Consider the following 18,032-nt stretch of genomic DNA (forward strand, 5'->3'; position numbering starts at 1 on the left):
CTGTTGAAGGTAACCTTTTCTGACTACTTTCTAAAATTTATTCTAAAGTCCCAGGGCATAAGCAAAATAAGAGCATATTAACTCATTGTATAAAGTGCCGGAGTTGTAGTCACTCATAAAACCTTTAGTAATTTGGAAAGTTAAATCATTAGAACTTTCAAATATGCCTTTATCAGATAACAGAATATAAGCAGATGGTAGATGGGTAACATTTTCCTGTGTAGTTCTGTCTTTCCTCAGTGAAAGATCATTTCTGATTCCTAGATTTACCTGAAGAGAGCAGAGCTGTTCTAATGATAATTACAGACTTACTCTTAGGAATCAAGGTTTGTGTAGTATGTTTATCATCATCTTGCCTGATAGTCATTGATTCAGCCTAAGGACCACGATATTTCAAGAATATTGTTCTTTAACATTTCAGGAATGGTCAAATTTGTCATGCCATTTCTTTGCAGGGCTTTTAATGTCAGTTTAATATTTATGGTATAATTTTTAATTTGTCTTTATGAGAAAATTTACTAAATGTTAAGGAGCTACAAAGAGTAAGTTGTGGTCTGTTGTTATACACACAGAAGTGTTATAGTCTGAATATAAGATGATTAAAAATAATTTGGGGACAAATCAGGTAAAGATCAGGGGATTGTTTACTGGGGCAGGCCCAGTGCAGCCAGCTACCCAGGGGGGTATTTGGGAAGTTCCTTTAAAATGGAAAATGAGTGGTCAGTCCCCAAGAAGCAGTAGCTTTTGTTCCAAAAGGTGTATATAGGAAGAGCTGTATTACTGGAAAACATATAGTAGTGACAGTAGAGGAGACTGGATAAATGAAATATTGGCGCATATGTGCAAAGGAATAAGTATAAGCAGAAATGAATTATATGTATCAACATCAGCTTTAAAGTATGGCAAGTGAGAAAAGCAAGCTGCAACAAGGATCATTTAAAAATTTAAAAACAAAACATTTATATTTGAGTTTTCTTGTCATATATATATAATGCAATTTATATTTTTTGGTGTGTGTGTAAAGTATTCAAATAAAGATTAGAAGGCACACACCAAGCTCAGTGGTGGTGGTCTCCAGGACTGGCATAAAGGGGTCAGGATGGAGGCACCTATCTTTAACGTTATCCTGTAACATTCTAATTCTTTATGTCTTTTAGTAAAAAAAAAAAAAGAAAAAGATCCTACAGTTAGGTTTTATTTCCATAACTTTTTTATAAATATAAACTTTGAAAAGAAAAATGGGAGGCAAATTTGTAAAAAGTTAACAGGATTGATTATGGTGAGAATATGAGTGAATTCTACATTATTTTTTGTTGCAGTTTTTCTTAATTTCAAAATGAAAGTTGTAAAGAAATACATATTCAAAAAATGGAAACATAACCACCAGTAATCTAGCAACAAGAATTATCATTAATATTTTGATCTGTATTGTGTATCCTTTCAGAATCCATTATTTTAATATTGTACACAATTGTCATTTTTAAATATGGAATCCTACTGGTTTTTGCCTTTTTTCACTCTTAATTTTAAACATCTTTACTGGTCAATAAATATTATGTTCTGATCCCAGCTCTGCTGCACACTAGTAACTCACTCCCTCTTTTTTTTTAATACCAGCTATATTCTGTGGCTTTTTTAATGTATAGTAACGTATTTAGCAATTATAGTTCTTCCTATGTGTTGGACAGTATTCTGTGTACTCTCTGTATAAGACCTCACTTAATCTTCCATAACCCTCTGAGATAGATCCTATTATTACCTTCATCTTACTGAGGACATTAGGGTATAGAAAGGTCAGGTGACTTGCCCCAGGCACTTAGGCTCTAGAGTGCATTCCCTTAACCTTACACCTGGCCTTCTCCAGTTTAGTCAGCCCTTTCAACAACCTCAGGTGGGCCCTTAAGGTCATACAGTAGCCATACTTTGAGTTCCATAGTTTATTCGCTCTTCTGCTCTCCTAGATACCGCCGTACCTCCTCATCCCTCAAACCTTCCACACCTCTTCTCCAGTTACAGTCAGCCTGCCATTTCACTAAGAAAACTAGAAGCAGCTACCTACCTACGTTCCTGCCCAGTCTTTCGACCTTATTACTGAGAATAAAATCCAAACTCTTCCATTTGTACATCCCTTTTCCCCTACTCACATCTTTTGAGTACCTCTCCCCTTGTTGTCATCAGGTTTTTCTTTTCTACTGGATTTTTCCCATTTTAAAACATTTTTTTATAAGCACATTTGGGAGAGTGTTGACAGTTGTCTGGGTGGAGTGCATAAGCGTGTCTATTGTAGTAGGCTTTCAACTCTCCTCTATGCTTAAAAAGCTTTGTGATAAAATGTTTTAGAGGTCCCTCCTTCGATCCCACTTCCCTCTCAAGCTGTCATCTCATTCCTCTTATTTACAGTAAAACTTCTCAAAAGAGTCGTTGGTACTCTTGATTTTTCTCCTCTCGTTTTATTTTGGACCCCAGTCCAGTCATTTTCGCCCCTGACACTCCACTGAAATATCTCATAATAAGATAGTTACCATTTTGCTACATTCATTGGTTCAGTTTTCAGTCTTCATTCTGTCTGATCTGTCAAAAGTGGGATGAAGTCGATCTTACCTTTCTTCATGAAACCCATTCTTAACCCCTTGCTACTCAAAATGTGGTCTTACAACATCTGTAGAAATGCCGGAGGTTAGGTACCACCCCAGATCTACTGAACTGGAATCTACATTTTAACAAGATCTCTGAATGATTTGTATTGCCTGTTAAAGTGTATGAAGCACTGCTTTTAAAGCATATTCTCCTGATTTTCCTTCTTACTGTCTCTTCCTTCTTGACTATTTCTTCCCCAGCTCTTTAATCTCTCTAAATGTTGGCATCCTCCAGGAATCTCCATTTCCTTGGTAATCTCATCCACCTTTGTGGCTTAAAATACCATTTAATTAGCATTTCTATCTGAGTCTCCAGCCCATTCATTTTCTCTGAACTCCAGACTGTCACATCCAGCTGTCTGCTCCACATCTCCGCTTGCTTGTATAATGGACATCTCAGATTTAATTTGTGTTAAACTTAAGTCCTGATCTTTTTCCTGAAACCTGCTCTTTCTTCATTCTTTTCATCTCAGTAGCTGGCAACTCTGTTCTTCCAGCTGCTTATGGCTGACATTTTGAAGTTATCTTTGATTCTTCTTGTTCTCATACCACACAACCAATCTTTTATCAGTTCCTCCATCTGTAAAGTATGCCTAGAATCTTAACAATTCTCATCTCCTATTTGCTATCACCCTGATTCAAGCCACCATTATGTCCTGCCTGGATTAGAGCCTGCTTCTACCCTTATCCACCTTTAGTTTCTTCTCAACAGAGTGATCCTTCTAAGTTTTAAGTCAGATTGTGTTGTCCCTCTGTTCCCCCATTGTCTTCACATTTCACTCAGAAAGAATATCAAAGTCCTTACAGTAGGCTTTTCTCAGTGTGACGGCCACTACAACCTGCCCCTGCCTTTTCTGTTATCTCCCAACACATTTGCTGTTCCCTCTCATACTCCCTTCCAAGCCAGTTTGCCTTCTCGCCATTCTTAGAACATGGTAAGACATGTTCTAAGGCTTTGCCCTTGCTGCTCCTTCTGCCTGCTACATTATCCCGAATCTGCATGATGCCCTCCCTCCCGAGTCTTCACTCAAAATATCCTTCGTAAAGCGACCCTCCCTGGCCTAAAATTACAACCCCTTGCAACTGAGCATTTCCTGTTCCCCACTTATAGAATATATTCTATTTATATATCTTTATTTTCTGTCTTCTATACTAAAATGTAAGCACCTTGAGGATAGGGATTTTCTGCTTTATCTTCAGGTCTTAGAACAGTCGTTAGCACGTGGTGAGTTTTGAATAAACGTGTTAAATAATTAAAAGGAAAAACCCATAAAGGTAAACATTATTATCTCCAGAAATCAAAAACTTAGATTATGTAGTTAGTATACCTAAAGACAAATGGCTAGTAAGTAACATAGTTGGAATTCAAACCCAAATCTATGTGCTCAAAACCCACACCTTTCCCCCTGTGTCTGTCTGGCCATGTCACTTAAGTCCTCTGGGCTCTGGTTTTCCCATCAGCATACATGGAATTACTGCCTTTGCTCACCTCACAAAGAAACGTGATGATTATGAAACCAAATGATGTAAAAAAAATATATACTGAAAACTTCAAAATGCTGTACATATATATACAAGGCTATGGTAGTAATTTTGTTTTTTATAGAAGTTTTAGTGTTTGTTTTTCGTTTTAGATCTTCAGTCCACTTCAAATTGATTTTTTTGTCTTTTTTCCCCCTATATGGAGATCCAGTTGTTCCAGCAATATTTGTTGAAATTACTGTCCTTTCTCCCATTGAGTTACCTTGCTCTTATCAATAAACAAATATCTTGCTTCTATTTTATGTTGGGCTTGTGAATGTTTGAAATGAACTTTAAAATAGAGTATCATGCTTTTGCTATTCCACCAATACCATGATAGTCCACATTCACAGTACATGCTCATTTATTCTCTTCAGGCCAGTGTTCTATTTAGAAGCTATCATAAGAGTATTTTCCAAAGGGGGCGGGCAGGATTGTGCCCTCTCTAACGCAGGTCCCAGATAGGAAACAAAACACAGAGAAATATATTCATAGACTAGAAGACTCGATGTTCTTAAGATGTCAGTTCTTCCTGAGTTGATCTGTAGACTCAGTGCAATCCCAATCAAAATCTCAGCAGGCATTTTTGTAGAAATTGACAAGTTGATCTTAAAATGTGTATGAAAATGCAATGGCTAAAATTGTCAAGATGATTTTGAAAAAGAACAAAGTTTTGAAGGACTTCTAGTGTGAAATTTCAAAAATATTTATACAGATTTCTGTGGTCAGTTTTTGTTATTTTGGGAGGCTTTTGGCCAAATTGCTAAGGCAATTCATGGATAAAGGATAGTCTTTTGAACAAATGTTGCTGGAACAACTCAATATCTGTATAGGATAAATAACCATTAATCCTTATTTGATACAAGACATAAACATTAACTCAAAATAGATTAAAGACCGAAAACTAAAAACCGAAAATCTAAAACTTCTAGAGGAAACATAGAAGAAAATCTTGGTAGCCGAAAGATAGGCAAAGATTTCTTAGGTTACAAAAAGTAAGGACCATAAAAGCAAAAAAATTATAAATTAGACTTTATCAAATTTCAAAACATTGCCTTTTTTGAAGACACTGTTAGGAAATTAGAAAAGCCACAGACTTGAAGAAAATGCTTGCAAAATATATTCTCTAATAAAAGACTTGTATCTAAAGCATATAAAAACTCTTATAACACAAATTACCCAATGACAAGATGGGCAAAAGATTGGAGTACTTTTTTAGAGAAGATATAAGAATGGCAAATAAGCACATGCAAAGATATTCAACATCATCAGATATTAGAGAAAGGCGAATTAAAGCTACAGAACAACTACACACTCACTAGAATGCTTGTAATCAAAACTCATGGTGTTAGTAAGAATGCAGAGCAACTAGAACTCTTATGCATTGTTGGTAAAGATCTTAAGTGGTACAACCACTTTGGCAGTTTCTTTTAAAGTTAAATTTACTATGTGAGTAATTCTAATCCAACCTATTTACCCAAAAGAAATGAAAACATAAGTCAACAATAAAGACTTATACATGAATGTTTATAGTATCTTTTCATAAATGCCAAAAACCAAGAACAACCCAAATGACCTACAGGTTCGATGGATAAGTTGTCATGTATCCATACACTGGAATACTGCATGCACCCAGTGTGTGAATCTCAGAGTCAGTATATGAGCAAAAGAAGCTATATGACTTTGTTAGTATGAAATTCTAGAAAAGGCAAAACCAGTCTCTAGTGACAGAAATCATTATCAGTGGTTGCCTGAAGGGACTGTTATTAACTGCAGAAATGTATGAAGAAACTGTTGGGGGTAGTGAATATCCTTCGTCTTGATTGTGGTCGTTTGTTACACAAGGGTAAATATTTAATTTATTAAACTATACATAAAAATTGGGTGCATTTTTTAAGTGAGAGAAACTGAAAAATATAAGTAAAAGTAAAATTTAAGCCACTGTGGAGCAGAACTGAAATGTGTGAAATCTACTTAGTAGGGATTTTAGTTTAAAGTGATAAATGATTACTGACTACACAGGAGTAAAATGTCATTCTCTTCCATCTTACTTTGCACATTGTGATTATGAGGGGAGTGGAGGGCATCAAAGTATAGAAGGGAAACGACAGTTCAGAACTGAATAAATAACATCTTGTCACCACTGTCACACATACCGGTTCAGTCAGCTGTCGAGTTCCTTATGGGCCTCTGAGGAGAGGTTAGGCTTGCCGTGTGAAGTCTGATGAGCTTTTTTGAAATAGAGTAGTGTTAGGTGAGAGAGGCCTGAAATGCTAATGTCTACATAGGACAGTTCTTTGGTTTGAGAAGTAGTTGAAAATACTGGAAAATAGCAACCTTGAGTGAGAGACACACTTGGGATTTTGTAGACTAAACTGGTAAATCAGGCAGATGGTGTAGCTGTATTTAAATTTCAGCATCACATTTGAATATCTCATGATATTCTTGAGGTTAAGATCAAGAGGCGTAACATGCATGTAACATGCAACTAGGCTCATCACTGTGTGATGATTATATCTGAAACTATCAAGTTGGAGATTTTTGCCCTCATTTCCCTCTTGAGAATGACTGGCATACTTGCAGATACCTCAGACTAGGACATCCTTAGCATACTGATCTTTTCAAACTTAATTTCTTATGACAACTAAATTTTAATATAGGCCTTGTCTACACATTAGAAATGTTCAGGTCCAAAAAAGTAAACAGATGTTGGATGGGGAAAATGTCCTGTAAAAGCAGTGCAAAACAACAACTCTCCAGGGTTGTGTGAGTGTAATTTTAATAAAAGTCAGTAGATTGACTTTGCCTGCTGTACTAATCTGATTTAATAATTTTTTAACCAAACATAAGAAAGGTGACGCTGATTTTGCTTTTTATCTTTTTGATTCCACATATAAGTGAGATCACACAGTATCTATCTTTCTCTGACTAACTTCACTTAGCAAGATGCCCTTAAGGTCCAACCATGTTGTCAAAAATGACAGGATTTCCCTTTCAGTAGCAGAATAACACTCCATGGTGTATGTGTGTGCCACATTTTCTTTATCCATTCATGGGCACTTAAGTTGATTCCATGTCTTGGCTCTTGTCAATAATGCTGCAATGAACATGACATCTCTTTGAGATCCTGATTTAAATTCTTTTGGATAAAAATCTATAAGTGGAATTGCTGGATCGTATGATATTTATATTAATTTTTTTGAGGAAATTCTGTACTGTTTTTCATAGTGGCTGCACCTGTTTCTGGTCTCATCAGTAGTGTACAAGTGTTCTTTTTTTCCTACGTTCTCACCAATACTTTTTATTGTCTTTTTGATAATGGCATTTAAAACAAGTGTGGGGTGATATTTCACTGTGGTTTTGATGTGTATTTCCCTGATGAGTAGTGAGTGATGTTGAGCATCTTTTTATTTCCTGTTGGCCATTTGTGTGCCTTCTTTGGGAAAATGTCTGTTTCTTTAATCTGATTGTTAGAGGTTTTTTTTGCTATTGAGTTATATTAGTTCTTTATATTGTGCAGGGGGGAAGGGTGGGGGTGGGATATCTTGTCAGATGTATGATTTGCAAGTGTTCTCCTATTTGGTAGAGTGCCTTTTCATTTTGATGGTGATTTCCTTTGCTTCGAAGAAGTTTTTTAGTTATATGTAGTCCCACTTGTTTGTTTGTGCTTTTGGTGTCAAATTCAAAAAAAATTAGCAAAACCAATGTCAGGGAGCATACCACCTATGTTTTCTTCTAGGAGTTTTGTTGTTTCAGGTCTTACATTCAAGAAGAAGACGAAGATGAGAATTTCACTCTAGTTTGTATTGATTAGATTAAATCTAGAGTGTTGTGTTTGCTTCTGAGACACCATATGCTCTAAAAAGAATGTTGAAAAGCTGAATCTTGGATAAGAGCTTGAAAGAAATAGTATAGAGAACAAATTTTACTAGGTGATTTCCCAGCTTTCAGATCGAATGATTCTATAGGTAGGAAGGAGACTCCTAAGAGAAACCTATCAAGAGAATGATATTTATTTAGTTTATAGCACGTTTTTCTTTCCTACTATTTTTATAAACCCATTAGGTTCTCATTAACATCTTAGAAAGGTAAGGAGGAGGTCCAATTTAATGTCCTAAATAATGGGTAGACGTCTGTGTCATCTGCAGCAATGTAAAGTTCGTTTATTCTTGTTCCCTTCCCTGCTCTCAACCAGATATGTATTTTTTGGCATCTTCCATTATAAGTGGTTGGGACTTAGGAAATTATGTTTTAGTGTCAGTCTGCATAGAATTATTGAGAGTAGTGATTACTCTGGAACAGTATATTATGTGGCAGTTGGGGTATGACACTCATCCCATTTTTCAGCTAGAGAATTTAAGTTTCTTTTCTTTCTTATCTTCCATTATACAGACCTGGATTGCTGCTCTTTTGCTGCTTTTGTTACAGAGATGTTAAAGTATTATTAAATAAGATAGTTTAGGAAAGCAATTTGTAAACAGTAAAGGCTTACACAAGAATAAGGTAGTATAATTTCAAGTTGCCGCTTACACAACTTTGACCTATAATAAATTTATGCTAAGCAGCTTCTAGGGTTATAGCAGTAGCTCAGCACTCATATTCATATCTTGTTAATTACCTAGTGCTTTCCTCTCGGAAATTTTCTCAATCCTCTAGTTACATCTCTATCTACCTTATTCTTGTGTGTCATATTCATTGAAAAGATTGACACCACTCATCAAGAACATCTTTATCTTCCCTTCTTGTAATTTTAGCATACTGCCATATTTTCACATGTAGCAACCCATCTGTCATTGTTTGTAATTTTAAAGGAGGCAGAAGCTCTTTTCAGAGACTCTCACCTTCTCTGTGAACTAAATACCAGATCCCTGACTGAAGCACAGAACTCCACCACCACCACCATTATCATCCATCCTCCTTCTGACGGAGGCAGGGTCTCCCCATCTGGAAAAAGCTTCTGATTGAGACCCATTTTCCTCCATCTGGTTTTACCTTTCTATGTCATTTTAAGCAGATGAGGCCTATAATGCTCCATCTTCTTTCAGTGGAAGAGCAACAGTGTAACGTAGTAAACACTGGGCCTAAAAAGTCATGATAAGAAGATAATTTTAGATCGTGGTAAATGCTATGAAGGAAAACAACAGTATGAAGTAAGAGTAATTGGAGAAGGGGTTACTTTGTATAAACAGTCATTTGAAGTGAAACTTTTGTCAGAAAAAAATCTTTCAAAATCTGGATTTCTGGACTTATGGAAGTTTCAATGAAGATGAAAAGGATAAATAATCTTAATTATTTGCAAATCTTTCATTTTAAATAGTGTGCATTGCATAATTTTGATTTTATAATTTCATTTTAAGGCAAAACATTTCCTAATGGTCATTGTCCCATCTCAGAAGTTTCATATATCTGTTCTCTCCTGTGTTAAACGAAGAAAAATAGCCTCGACTAGGACATTATTATATGCATCTCATTGTAGTTTATTCAACAGATGTGTATTGAATACTTATCACATGCCAGGCACTGAACTTGGTACTGAGGACAAACAAAAATAAACTAGACAGCTCTCTTCCCTCAATGAACCCAACTAAATCAGTTTTTAGGGGTAACATAAGTGATTTAAGCTCATCATTAACTTTAAAGTACATTCACTGTGGCCATTGTGAGGAAGTTTTCTTCTCACTAGTTTTAAGAAGGTATTGTAAGAATATATTAATACTCCCTTTAAGAATAGTTTTAATTTATCAATCAAACTTTCATATTTTTGAGTTTATATTCTAAATAGAAAGTGAACATAGAAAAAAAATACATGAACCAAACTGTTAGAACACTGTATAACGGAACAGTGAAAGGTCACTTTCAGGTGAGTTAGTGATGGGAAAGCTTCACTCAGGGATTAGAATGTATGTTCACTCTTAAAGGATAGGTACGAATAGGTGGCAAACAGAATGAAAGTTGATTTGGGGGATGGGTGTAGAAGGGGAGCATTGATCACTGAGATGAGATTAAACATCAAGGTGTATGTAAAGGAAACAGATAGGCTTGCCTGGAATGAAAGGTTTGTATTGGTAAATAGTCAAAGATAAAGCAAAGTCGTTTAGTAGAAAACAAGATTTTGGCTGTACCATATTTATAATGTGTTCCTGTAATCCTAAATTTATTTGCAGTCAATTTTAATATTCCTTATATGTAAAGGGGTTATCACATTGTACAGTTTGCAATTGTATTATGATACTAAATAAGTCTTTATTTACACCCCTGAATATGTTCTATAGGTTTTGAGGCCAGAGTATTTAGCCCTACTCAGGTTAAAATGATGTTTTGTTTTTCAGTTACTTACACGCCAAGTCAATCATCCACAGAGACCTCAAGAGTAATAGTATCCTTCCTGAAATTTGTCTGTGAAGTTTGAAAACATCATGATTTTTTCTTCTGCATTTTGTCTTCACATTATGTAAAAACAGTTTCTTGCTAAGTTAAATATACTGTAAAGAGAAATAATAAATGGATTTACATGAGAGTGTAGTAGTAAGGTACTACAGCCTGCTTTTGGTTTTTGAATGATTGAGCATTACAAAATATCTGTGAAATCTTACAGTAGTAGGGCTCTTCGATTGCTTGCATATGTGCTGTCAACACTATAAAACATAGTTTTGTAGCTGTCTCCTAGTTTCTTTTAGCACTGTGACCTTGCTCAGCAAAAGTTGAGTTGTGTCTGAAGGCTCTCAGTTACATAACAATGAGATGAGAAAAACATAATTTTTTCTCTTCTGTACACTCAGATTGAGATCCTGTGTGCCAGCCACCTTCATTCCAGGGCAGAGGCTTCACCTCTGTGCCATCAGTGCCCAAGGTTTCTGAAGCCTACGTTACTGAAATCTCATAAAGTTTCAGGATGTCCCATAAACTTAGGAAAGCATCTCACCTCATCCTACTACATCAAGCCCCAAAACCTTAAAAGCAGGTCATAAGGGCCAAGTAGACATTATTTTTTTAAACATTTATTAACTATGAGAGGAAATGTGAAATACTGTACTTTTATAAAGACTATCATACTACAGAATTAGAGAAATTAGATCTCTTACCTAAAATTTTCATAATGCTTGCTCTGGTAGGAAAATGAGATCTCCTGTTTTCCTTTACTTATTACATCACAGATATATTTCTTCATGAAGACCTCACAGTAAAAATAGGTGACTTTGGTCTAGCCACAGTGAAATCTCGATGGAGTGGGTCCCATCAGTTTGAACAGTTGTCTGGATCCATTTTGTGGATGGTAAGAATTGAGGCTTTTTTTTCATTAATTAAATTTTGGACCCTGAGATGCTGCTGAGTCCTAGAAAGTCATTGACAGTTTCAACTGTAGTGTCTTCGTAGTTCTCAGTAGTCACAAAAATCAGTGTCGATCTTATTTTTTATGTAAATAGATTTATACTTTATCTTTAAAAAAATATATTATGAAACTAGCTTTAGTATCTTTCAAATAAAAATATGTATTTTATAAACACGGTTTAAATTTTATTCAAAATTGTCTCTGTAGAATATTTTGTGTTCAAATTGTTCTGTGTACCAAGCGTGTAATTTAAGCAAGTATGTTCTGCAGCCGTTATTAAGGTTTTGTGAAGAGAACTACTCTTTTTAAGAGAGGAGCTGTTCAACAATCTTATTTAAGCCTACATCAGAAAGTCACTTCCTTTAGACTAGGAAGAACTGTATAATTATGGGGCAGCTGGGAGAGGGAAGAAAAAATGAGAGGTAGATTTTTGAACACTGTAGCTTTGTGCTGCCCTACATAGTTCTTTCTCTGTATTCCTATTTGTGCTTTGTGGACGAGAAGAGAATGTGTGAAAGAAGGGATGTAAAACTTCGCGCAGTCACCTTCAGTAGGCTGTGAAAAGGGCAGTCTCAGAGTCATTCTCTAAGTCAGTAGTTCTCAGAGGGGTCCCTAAGACCCGTTTACAAGTCTCTGAGGTCATCCCTGTGCGAGATCAGATTTTTCTTCACATTCTTCAGGACGACGCATCATAGCAGATTGAATGCAGAAGCAAATAGGTGACTAGCTGGTTGCAGTTAAACCAAAGAGAATTATAGTAGTAGTCTTCTCACTAAACTTTTTTTTGTTTTTGAAAATATAGTTACTTTTCATTTAAGATGTGTGATCTGTGTTAACATCTAATGGTTGTTTTATTAACTTAAATGAATTAATAAACATTTTAACAGTTTCTCAGTTAAGTTTTAATATGATATATCCACAGATATAATCCACATAAATAAAGGCTCCTTGGGGGTCCTCAATTTTTAAGACAAAAAGACCTGAGATCAAAAAGTTCGAAAACTGCTCCCCTAATCTGAATAAAGGATGTTGTGAAACCATTCCTGCAGGTTTTAAGCTTTAGATAACAGAATCTGCGCTTCGGGACACCCTGCTGGAAACAGAAAAGCTGCAAGGGCTTCCAGAGCCACAGTTGCCCGAATGGTTTGAACTCTCTGTATCCGCCCCAGGAAGGGAGTTCCAAGGCAGGATTCTGACTCAGTCAAGATAAGCCAAGGGTTAAAGTCAGTTCTGATTCCTTATAATAATAACTGAAAGTAGGACAAGTGGCAAGGTGGAAGGGGATTGGATTTAGAGTTAGGAGGCCTGTGCTCTGGGGCTTCGTGCGACTTTTAACATGCACGTTTCTTAACCTCCAAGTCTCCATTTTCAACACTGGGTTGGACTGGTGGATTTTAACACCTTTTCTGTTTCTAAGATTGAATGATTAGAACTAGCTAGATTTTTCTTTAATATATGTTTAACTGTTTTAATAAATAATTATAAACGAGGCTATTGAATCATTGTATCCAGATCTCAGGCACACACCTTGTAACAAACATGGCAGTCAGTGTATCCTAAGGGAGAGGCAAAACAGATTTTAAGTACTAAAATTGCAAAACCTAAAAAAATAACTGATAACATTCTTTAGAGGTGTGTTTTAGTGTAGGAGAAAGGCTCAGTCAAGTCTTCAAGTTTGTCCTTTTTAAAAAACCTTAGATTTTTATACATGAAGCTTTATCTTCTGATTTCCTTTTTGTTGATACATGGGTAGATAGGTTCATCCTTTGTTCCACAAAGATGAGTTTTAAAATAAGAGATTGACCAACAGTACACTTAATTGTTGAATAAATTCTTTTCAGTTGATACTGCCTTCAGAAACAATGTGTTACATCCCTAAACTAAGAAAGAAGAGTTTGGTCAGAACTAAGGTTATATAATTCTCTGAAAATAGGTGACCAAAAAAAAGTCTTCTCAACCTTGTTTTATTTATATCTTAGAGGAGAAAGAGACCAAAAAAATTTGCAAATTAAATCACTAAATTAATTGAGGACCAATCATGCCTTTCTTGTAAATAGATAACATACAACTTTTCATCAAGCCATCTTCCAACAGCAGGTAAAATAAATTTTGAAGATAGTTTTTCAACAGATTTATTACTGTCTCTCACAAAAATTGTGTTTGGCTTTGAAAATTATGTCTATATCGTAACCAGCGTCAGTATTCTGGCTTGTTCATTACATCACAGTTGTATGTGGTTTATTTTGTACTGTATTAATAAAAACAATTACAATAATATATGACAAAAGCAAGTAGATACAACCTTCTCCTTCACCCCCATTCTATTAGTCTCGTCAGGATCTCCCATACATCTTCCATCAGTGGTTCTCAACCTTGGTTGGACTAAATTATCTGGGGAGCTTTAAAAACTAACAGTGCTTGGCTTCCACCCCCAGATTCTGATGTTATATTATTGGGCAGAAATGTATCCTGGATGTTAAGAGGGTCAAGCTGCACAGGTGATTTTGATTTGCAGGTGAGGCTGAGTACCATTTTACCAGCCTTATGAGCTAGTCTCACCTGTTTTATTACCCTGACCAATAACCAGGAATCTTGGCCCAGGTGTTTCACCCATTTTTGCAGTTTGTCCTGGTTTTGGTATCAATTTAACATTTTCACAAAGTTTTTATTAATACCCTGCAATTTTTTTAATTCCATCCAAATGAAACAATACAGAAGATTCAAGGTGCAAGAACTCTTTAATATTTAACCATTTATTGTATTGCATGTGTAAGTGGTACGAAATCACAGAGACTGAACTGCATAAAAATGTAACAGATGTGGTTTGGTGTCCGTCTTTGCCCAAGAAGCAGCAGCCAAAAGATTCTCTACCTAAATCTACCTCTGTTAAATCTACCCACCGTCTATTGCTTTAGTTAACGCAGCATCTGCTGCATGGTTATACCACTTTTGGAGACAGGAAAGGGATTTGAGTTTATCAGTCTTGAAAGTTTGCCATTATCGTCTAAGGTGTCCTGAGATGAGCAGAGTCATTTGTACGAATGGGAAAACTTGAATTCTAAGGCAGTCACCACAGTGGTGGTGCTAGTTCCAAACACAGCCACAGGTGTAGTGTTTCTTTGCGGAATCAGGAATGGGAAGTGGGAACTGGCTCTTGATAGGTAAGTCAAGGAAAGAATTCAAATGGCAATGATAATATTTTGCATAGGAAGAGGGCGGCTGATAAAATTATAAAATCTTAGTATTGCATATAGAATCTCAGCTAATACTGCCTCTTTCAGGGTTTACAGAGCATTTTTTTCTTTTTCTTAATTTTATTTGGCCATTAAAAATTGATTACATATTAGATCCGTTATTTAATGGTAAAAGCATTGTTCTAGTAATTATAATAGTTTGGTTTTCAATGTTTATTCAGTTGAAGTAAAGAATAAACAAGAATATTTTTCTTTTTATGTTGTAACAGGCACCAGAAGTAATCAGAATGCAAGATAAAAACCCATATAGTTTTCAGTCAGATGTATATGCATTTGGGATTGTTTTGTATGAATTGATGACTGGACAGTTACCTTATTCAAACATCAACAACAGGGACCAGGTAAATACTTACCATCTCTTTGAGTTTATTTTACTGTTTATAGAAAGGTTTCAGTTGTTTATAGAAAAGAAGCATTGAGTCCTGGGTAAGCATGAGAGAGAGATCTCTTGATCTTTGTTACTAGTTTTAGAAACCTTTTATATACTTTTGGGAGTAATGGCAGCATGAAAGTCATTTCCTTAAAATAGCATTTCTAATTAAGTATCGTGAATGGAATGACATTCCTGATCTTCCGACTGGAAACCAGAGATACGCTAGATCCTCCTCGTCTTTCTTGACCATGGCACAGTTAGAAGAATGGGTTCTGCTACTACAGCATCTGGGCCATAAAGCCTTATACTCTGTCACAATTTGTACTATCTGAGCAGGTACTCAGCCGTGACCTTCTTGATATAAAATTCTTTTAAAATTCTTAATATTTCTCCATTTTTTTAATTTTTAAAATAGGTAAATGGAAGAACTGTGACATCATGATTTCATTTTTCTAGAATGAGAAACCTAGTAAGAGGGAATTTTTTACCTGTCTCTTCCTAAGTTCCTTTTCTCTGTCCCTTACCTTCCAAAAAGTACCAGTGTAGCCTCATGCAGCTCCTAGCCTTTTCTATCCCAGGCATATTAATTCACCTAGGCTTTTAACACTGGCCATGAGAAATGAATTGTCTTTACCGAAATTACCTTGTATACCTCAACGTTTTAAAAATATGTGCAAGGGAGAGTGAGCAAGAAGAGAGATTGCTGCAGTTACACTGTTAACATGTTAGAAGACAATAGTGGACCACATAAACTGATTAAATAATACTTTTACTTTATACTGTGGTTCATATCGGAACCACTTGGGTAATTTTTTTTAAATGGAGGTACCGTAGCAGATTCTGATTCAATGATGTAGAGTCTAAGCCCCTGCACGTTTAATAAGTTTCCCAGGTGATTCTAATATATACCAAAGTCAAGAATCTCCAATTTAAAAAAGAGTACGCAAACATTTTATGTTTCATCATAACCTCCCAACTTAATGAAATGATAGTTTTTATGTATAAATGTATTACAACGTTTAGGTAGTGCGTGTGTTTTTATCAATAGCTCAACTTTCAGTCATTTTGATGATAGCTCAGAGTAGCTTTTTCACTAACAACTTCTGCTGTCACGTGATATCAGAGAGGTAATCCGACTTATCATGTATTTGGTATATGTTTATTAAATCACCATGTGACCCTAACCCAGCTGTGGTCTTAAATTCCATATTTTGAGAATTTTAAAAAACGAGAACATTTCTACCCATCAACACAAAACTAATTTTTAAATTGCTGTTTGGTCTTTCTATTACTTTATACCTTTAGAATGTTGAATCTTAACTTTGAGTGTAAAAAAAAAAAAATTATGACCTGGCTTTTCATGATCTGATATTTTAGGCCTACATGAAACTTAGATTCAGGATGGTTCAAAATGCTAGCTAAAGAGCATACTGAAACATTGCAGTTATTATGCTTGTGACAGATTCTAGATCACTAAGGTGATCGATCTGATGATGACACACCGAGTAGCAAGATTGTCTCTAATCTGCAAGCGTTGCGTGCCCCGCCTCTTATAGTCTTCTTAATTTTACCATACCACGTGATACCCTGTACCATGCTCACTTTTCCTATGCATATTATTTGTCTAGAGGAATTACAGGAAATTTTAGTTTAGTTTTAGTTGATTTATCATAAAGGCTACAAATAAAAATTTATGAACTTAGATGAAATATGTTTGTCAATGAATATGCTTATTTTAATAAAATCATATTATGGAAACAATTATTATCTCCAAAATATGGATAAAAGCGTGCCGAAGTTCTGCACCCATCCACTTCTTGGCATTTTAGGTACTTTGTCCTCCATGTGAGTATAAATGATGTGGCAAGGGCCTACTTACTCTCCATGAGAGAAATAAATGAGTGACCATCAGAAGGGTAAGGCCTTTCCCAGTTCATTCTTTCTGGTGATGTAATTAGAGCCTTCTGGAATTTTCTAGTCTGAAACCAAGTTAAATATTTGATAAAGAAAACAGAAAAGAGAAATGATATATTCTTCCCATTACCAGTCTACTTCATTATCTTCTAGCCTGCTTTCTTCAAATGGCACTTTTCATGAAACTCCCTCTTCAGTAATTTCTCTTATACTTTGCTCTTCGTGGCTCTCAGATTGGACTTCTGCTTGAAAATCTAGGAATATTAGAATATAATAAATAAAAGGAATAAATAAATAAATAAAAGGAATATTATTCTTTTTCTTAGAAAAGCTGCTGCTTTATTATAGGAACCGTTCCCCTCAGCGCGCGTGCACACACACGCGCGCGCACACACACACCCTTCCCCTTGCCCAATAGTCTGAGTTGGCAGTTTTCACCTGTAAATTCACGGCAGGACTCTGGTAAAGCCGTGCGATGCGATGGCAGACCCTGGACTCAGCTGGATAACCTAGTCATTTTGCCCCTTTAGGTTTTTTTTTTTTTTCCAAATTATAAAAATAAAATGTTGGACTAAAGAATTCTTTACAGTTATAAAGATCAAATTATTTTCTAAAAGAGGTCTCTTAGCTCCCTGAAGGATGACCATCCTATGTTACTCTGCAGAGTAGCACGTTTTTTACTTCAGTTACTCTAGTGCAGTCTCAGAAATGGCCGTGTCATTTTTTTCCCTCTTTATTATTCCAGTTTGCTCTCTAATTATTCTTCCCTCTTTCAGTGCAGCTTCTATACTAAATTGGGTTAATAATGTGCTTATTTAAGCTACATATATTAAGTCTCTGCCTTCATGGCTTTCTTTTCTTGGAGGAGAACAAGTGCTGTGTTGTCTTAGAAGATAACATGTTTATTAGAAACGTGTATCTTAATGGACAACATGGGGCTTTCTTTTCAAATCATTCATATCTTTGTAGATAGATATGACTTTTACTAGAGTAAACTAGAATTT

At 35.6% G+C, this 18,032-nt stretch overlaps 1 protein-coding gene across 5 annotated transcripts in view; it reads left to right on the forward strand.

Moving 5' to 3' along the window:
• BRAF (B-Raf proto-oncogene, serine/threonine kinase) overlaps nt 1-18,032 on the forward strand; it is a 107,954-nt gene that overhangs the window by 71,722 nt on the left and 18,200 nt on the right. For all 5 annotated transcript variants that reach the window (XM_016132999.2, XM_036230820.1, XM_036230818.1 and 2 more), the window contains 3 exons: nt 10,487-10,533; nt 11,312-11,430; nt 14,951-15,082. In XM_016132999.2, coding sequence (XP_015988485.1) covers nt 10,487-10,533; nt 11,312-11,430; nt 14,951-15,082 — 298 coding nt within the window. The remainder of the gene's footprint in view (nt 1-10,486; nt 10,534-11,311; nt 11,431-14,950; nt 15,083-18,032) is intronic.

Source organism: Rousettus aegyptiacus, unplaced genomic scaffold, assembly GCF_014176215.1.
Source record: "Rousettus aegyptiacus isolate mRouAeg1 unplaced genomic scaffold, mRouAeg1.p scaffold_m13_p_13, whole genome shotgun sequence".
Classification (NCBI taxonomy): Eukaryota; Metazoa; Chordata; class Mammalia; order Chiroptera; family Pteropodidae; genus Rousettus; species Rousettus aegyptiacus.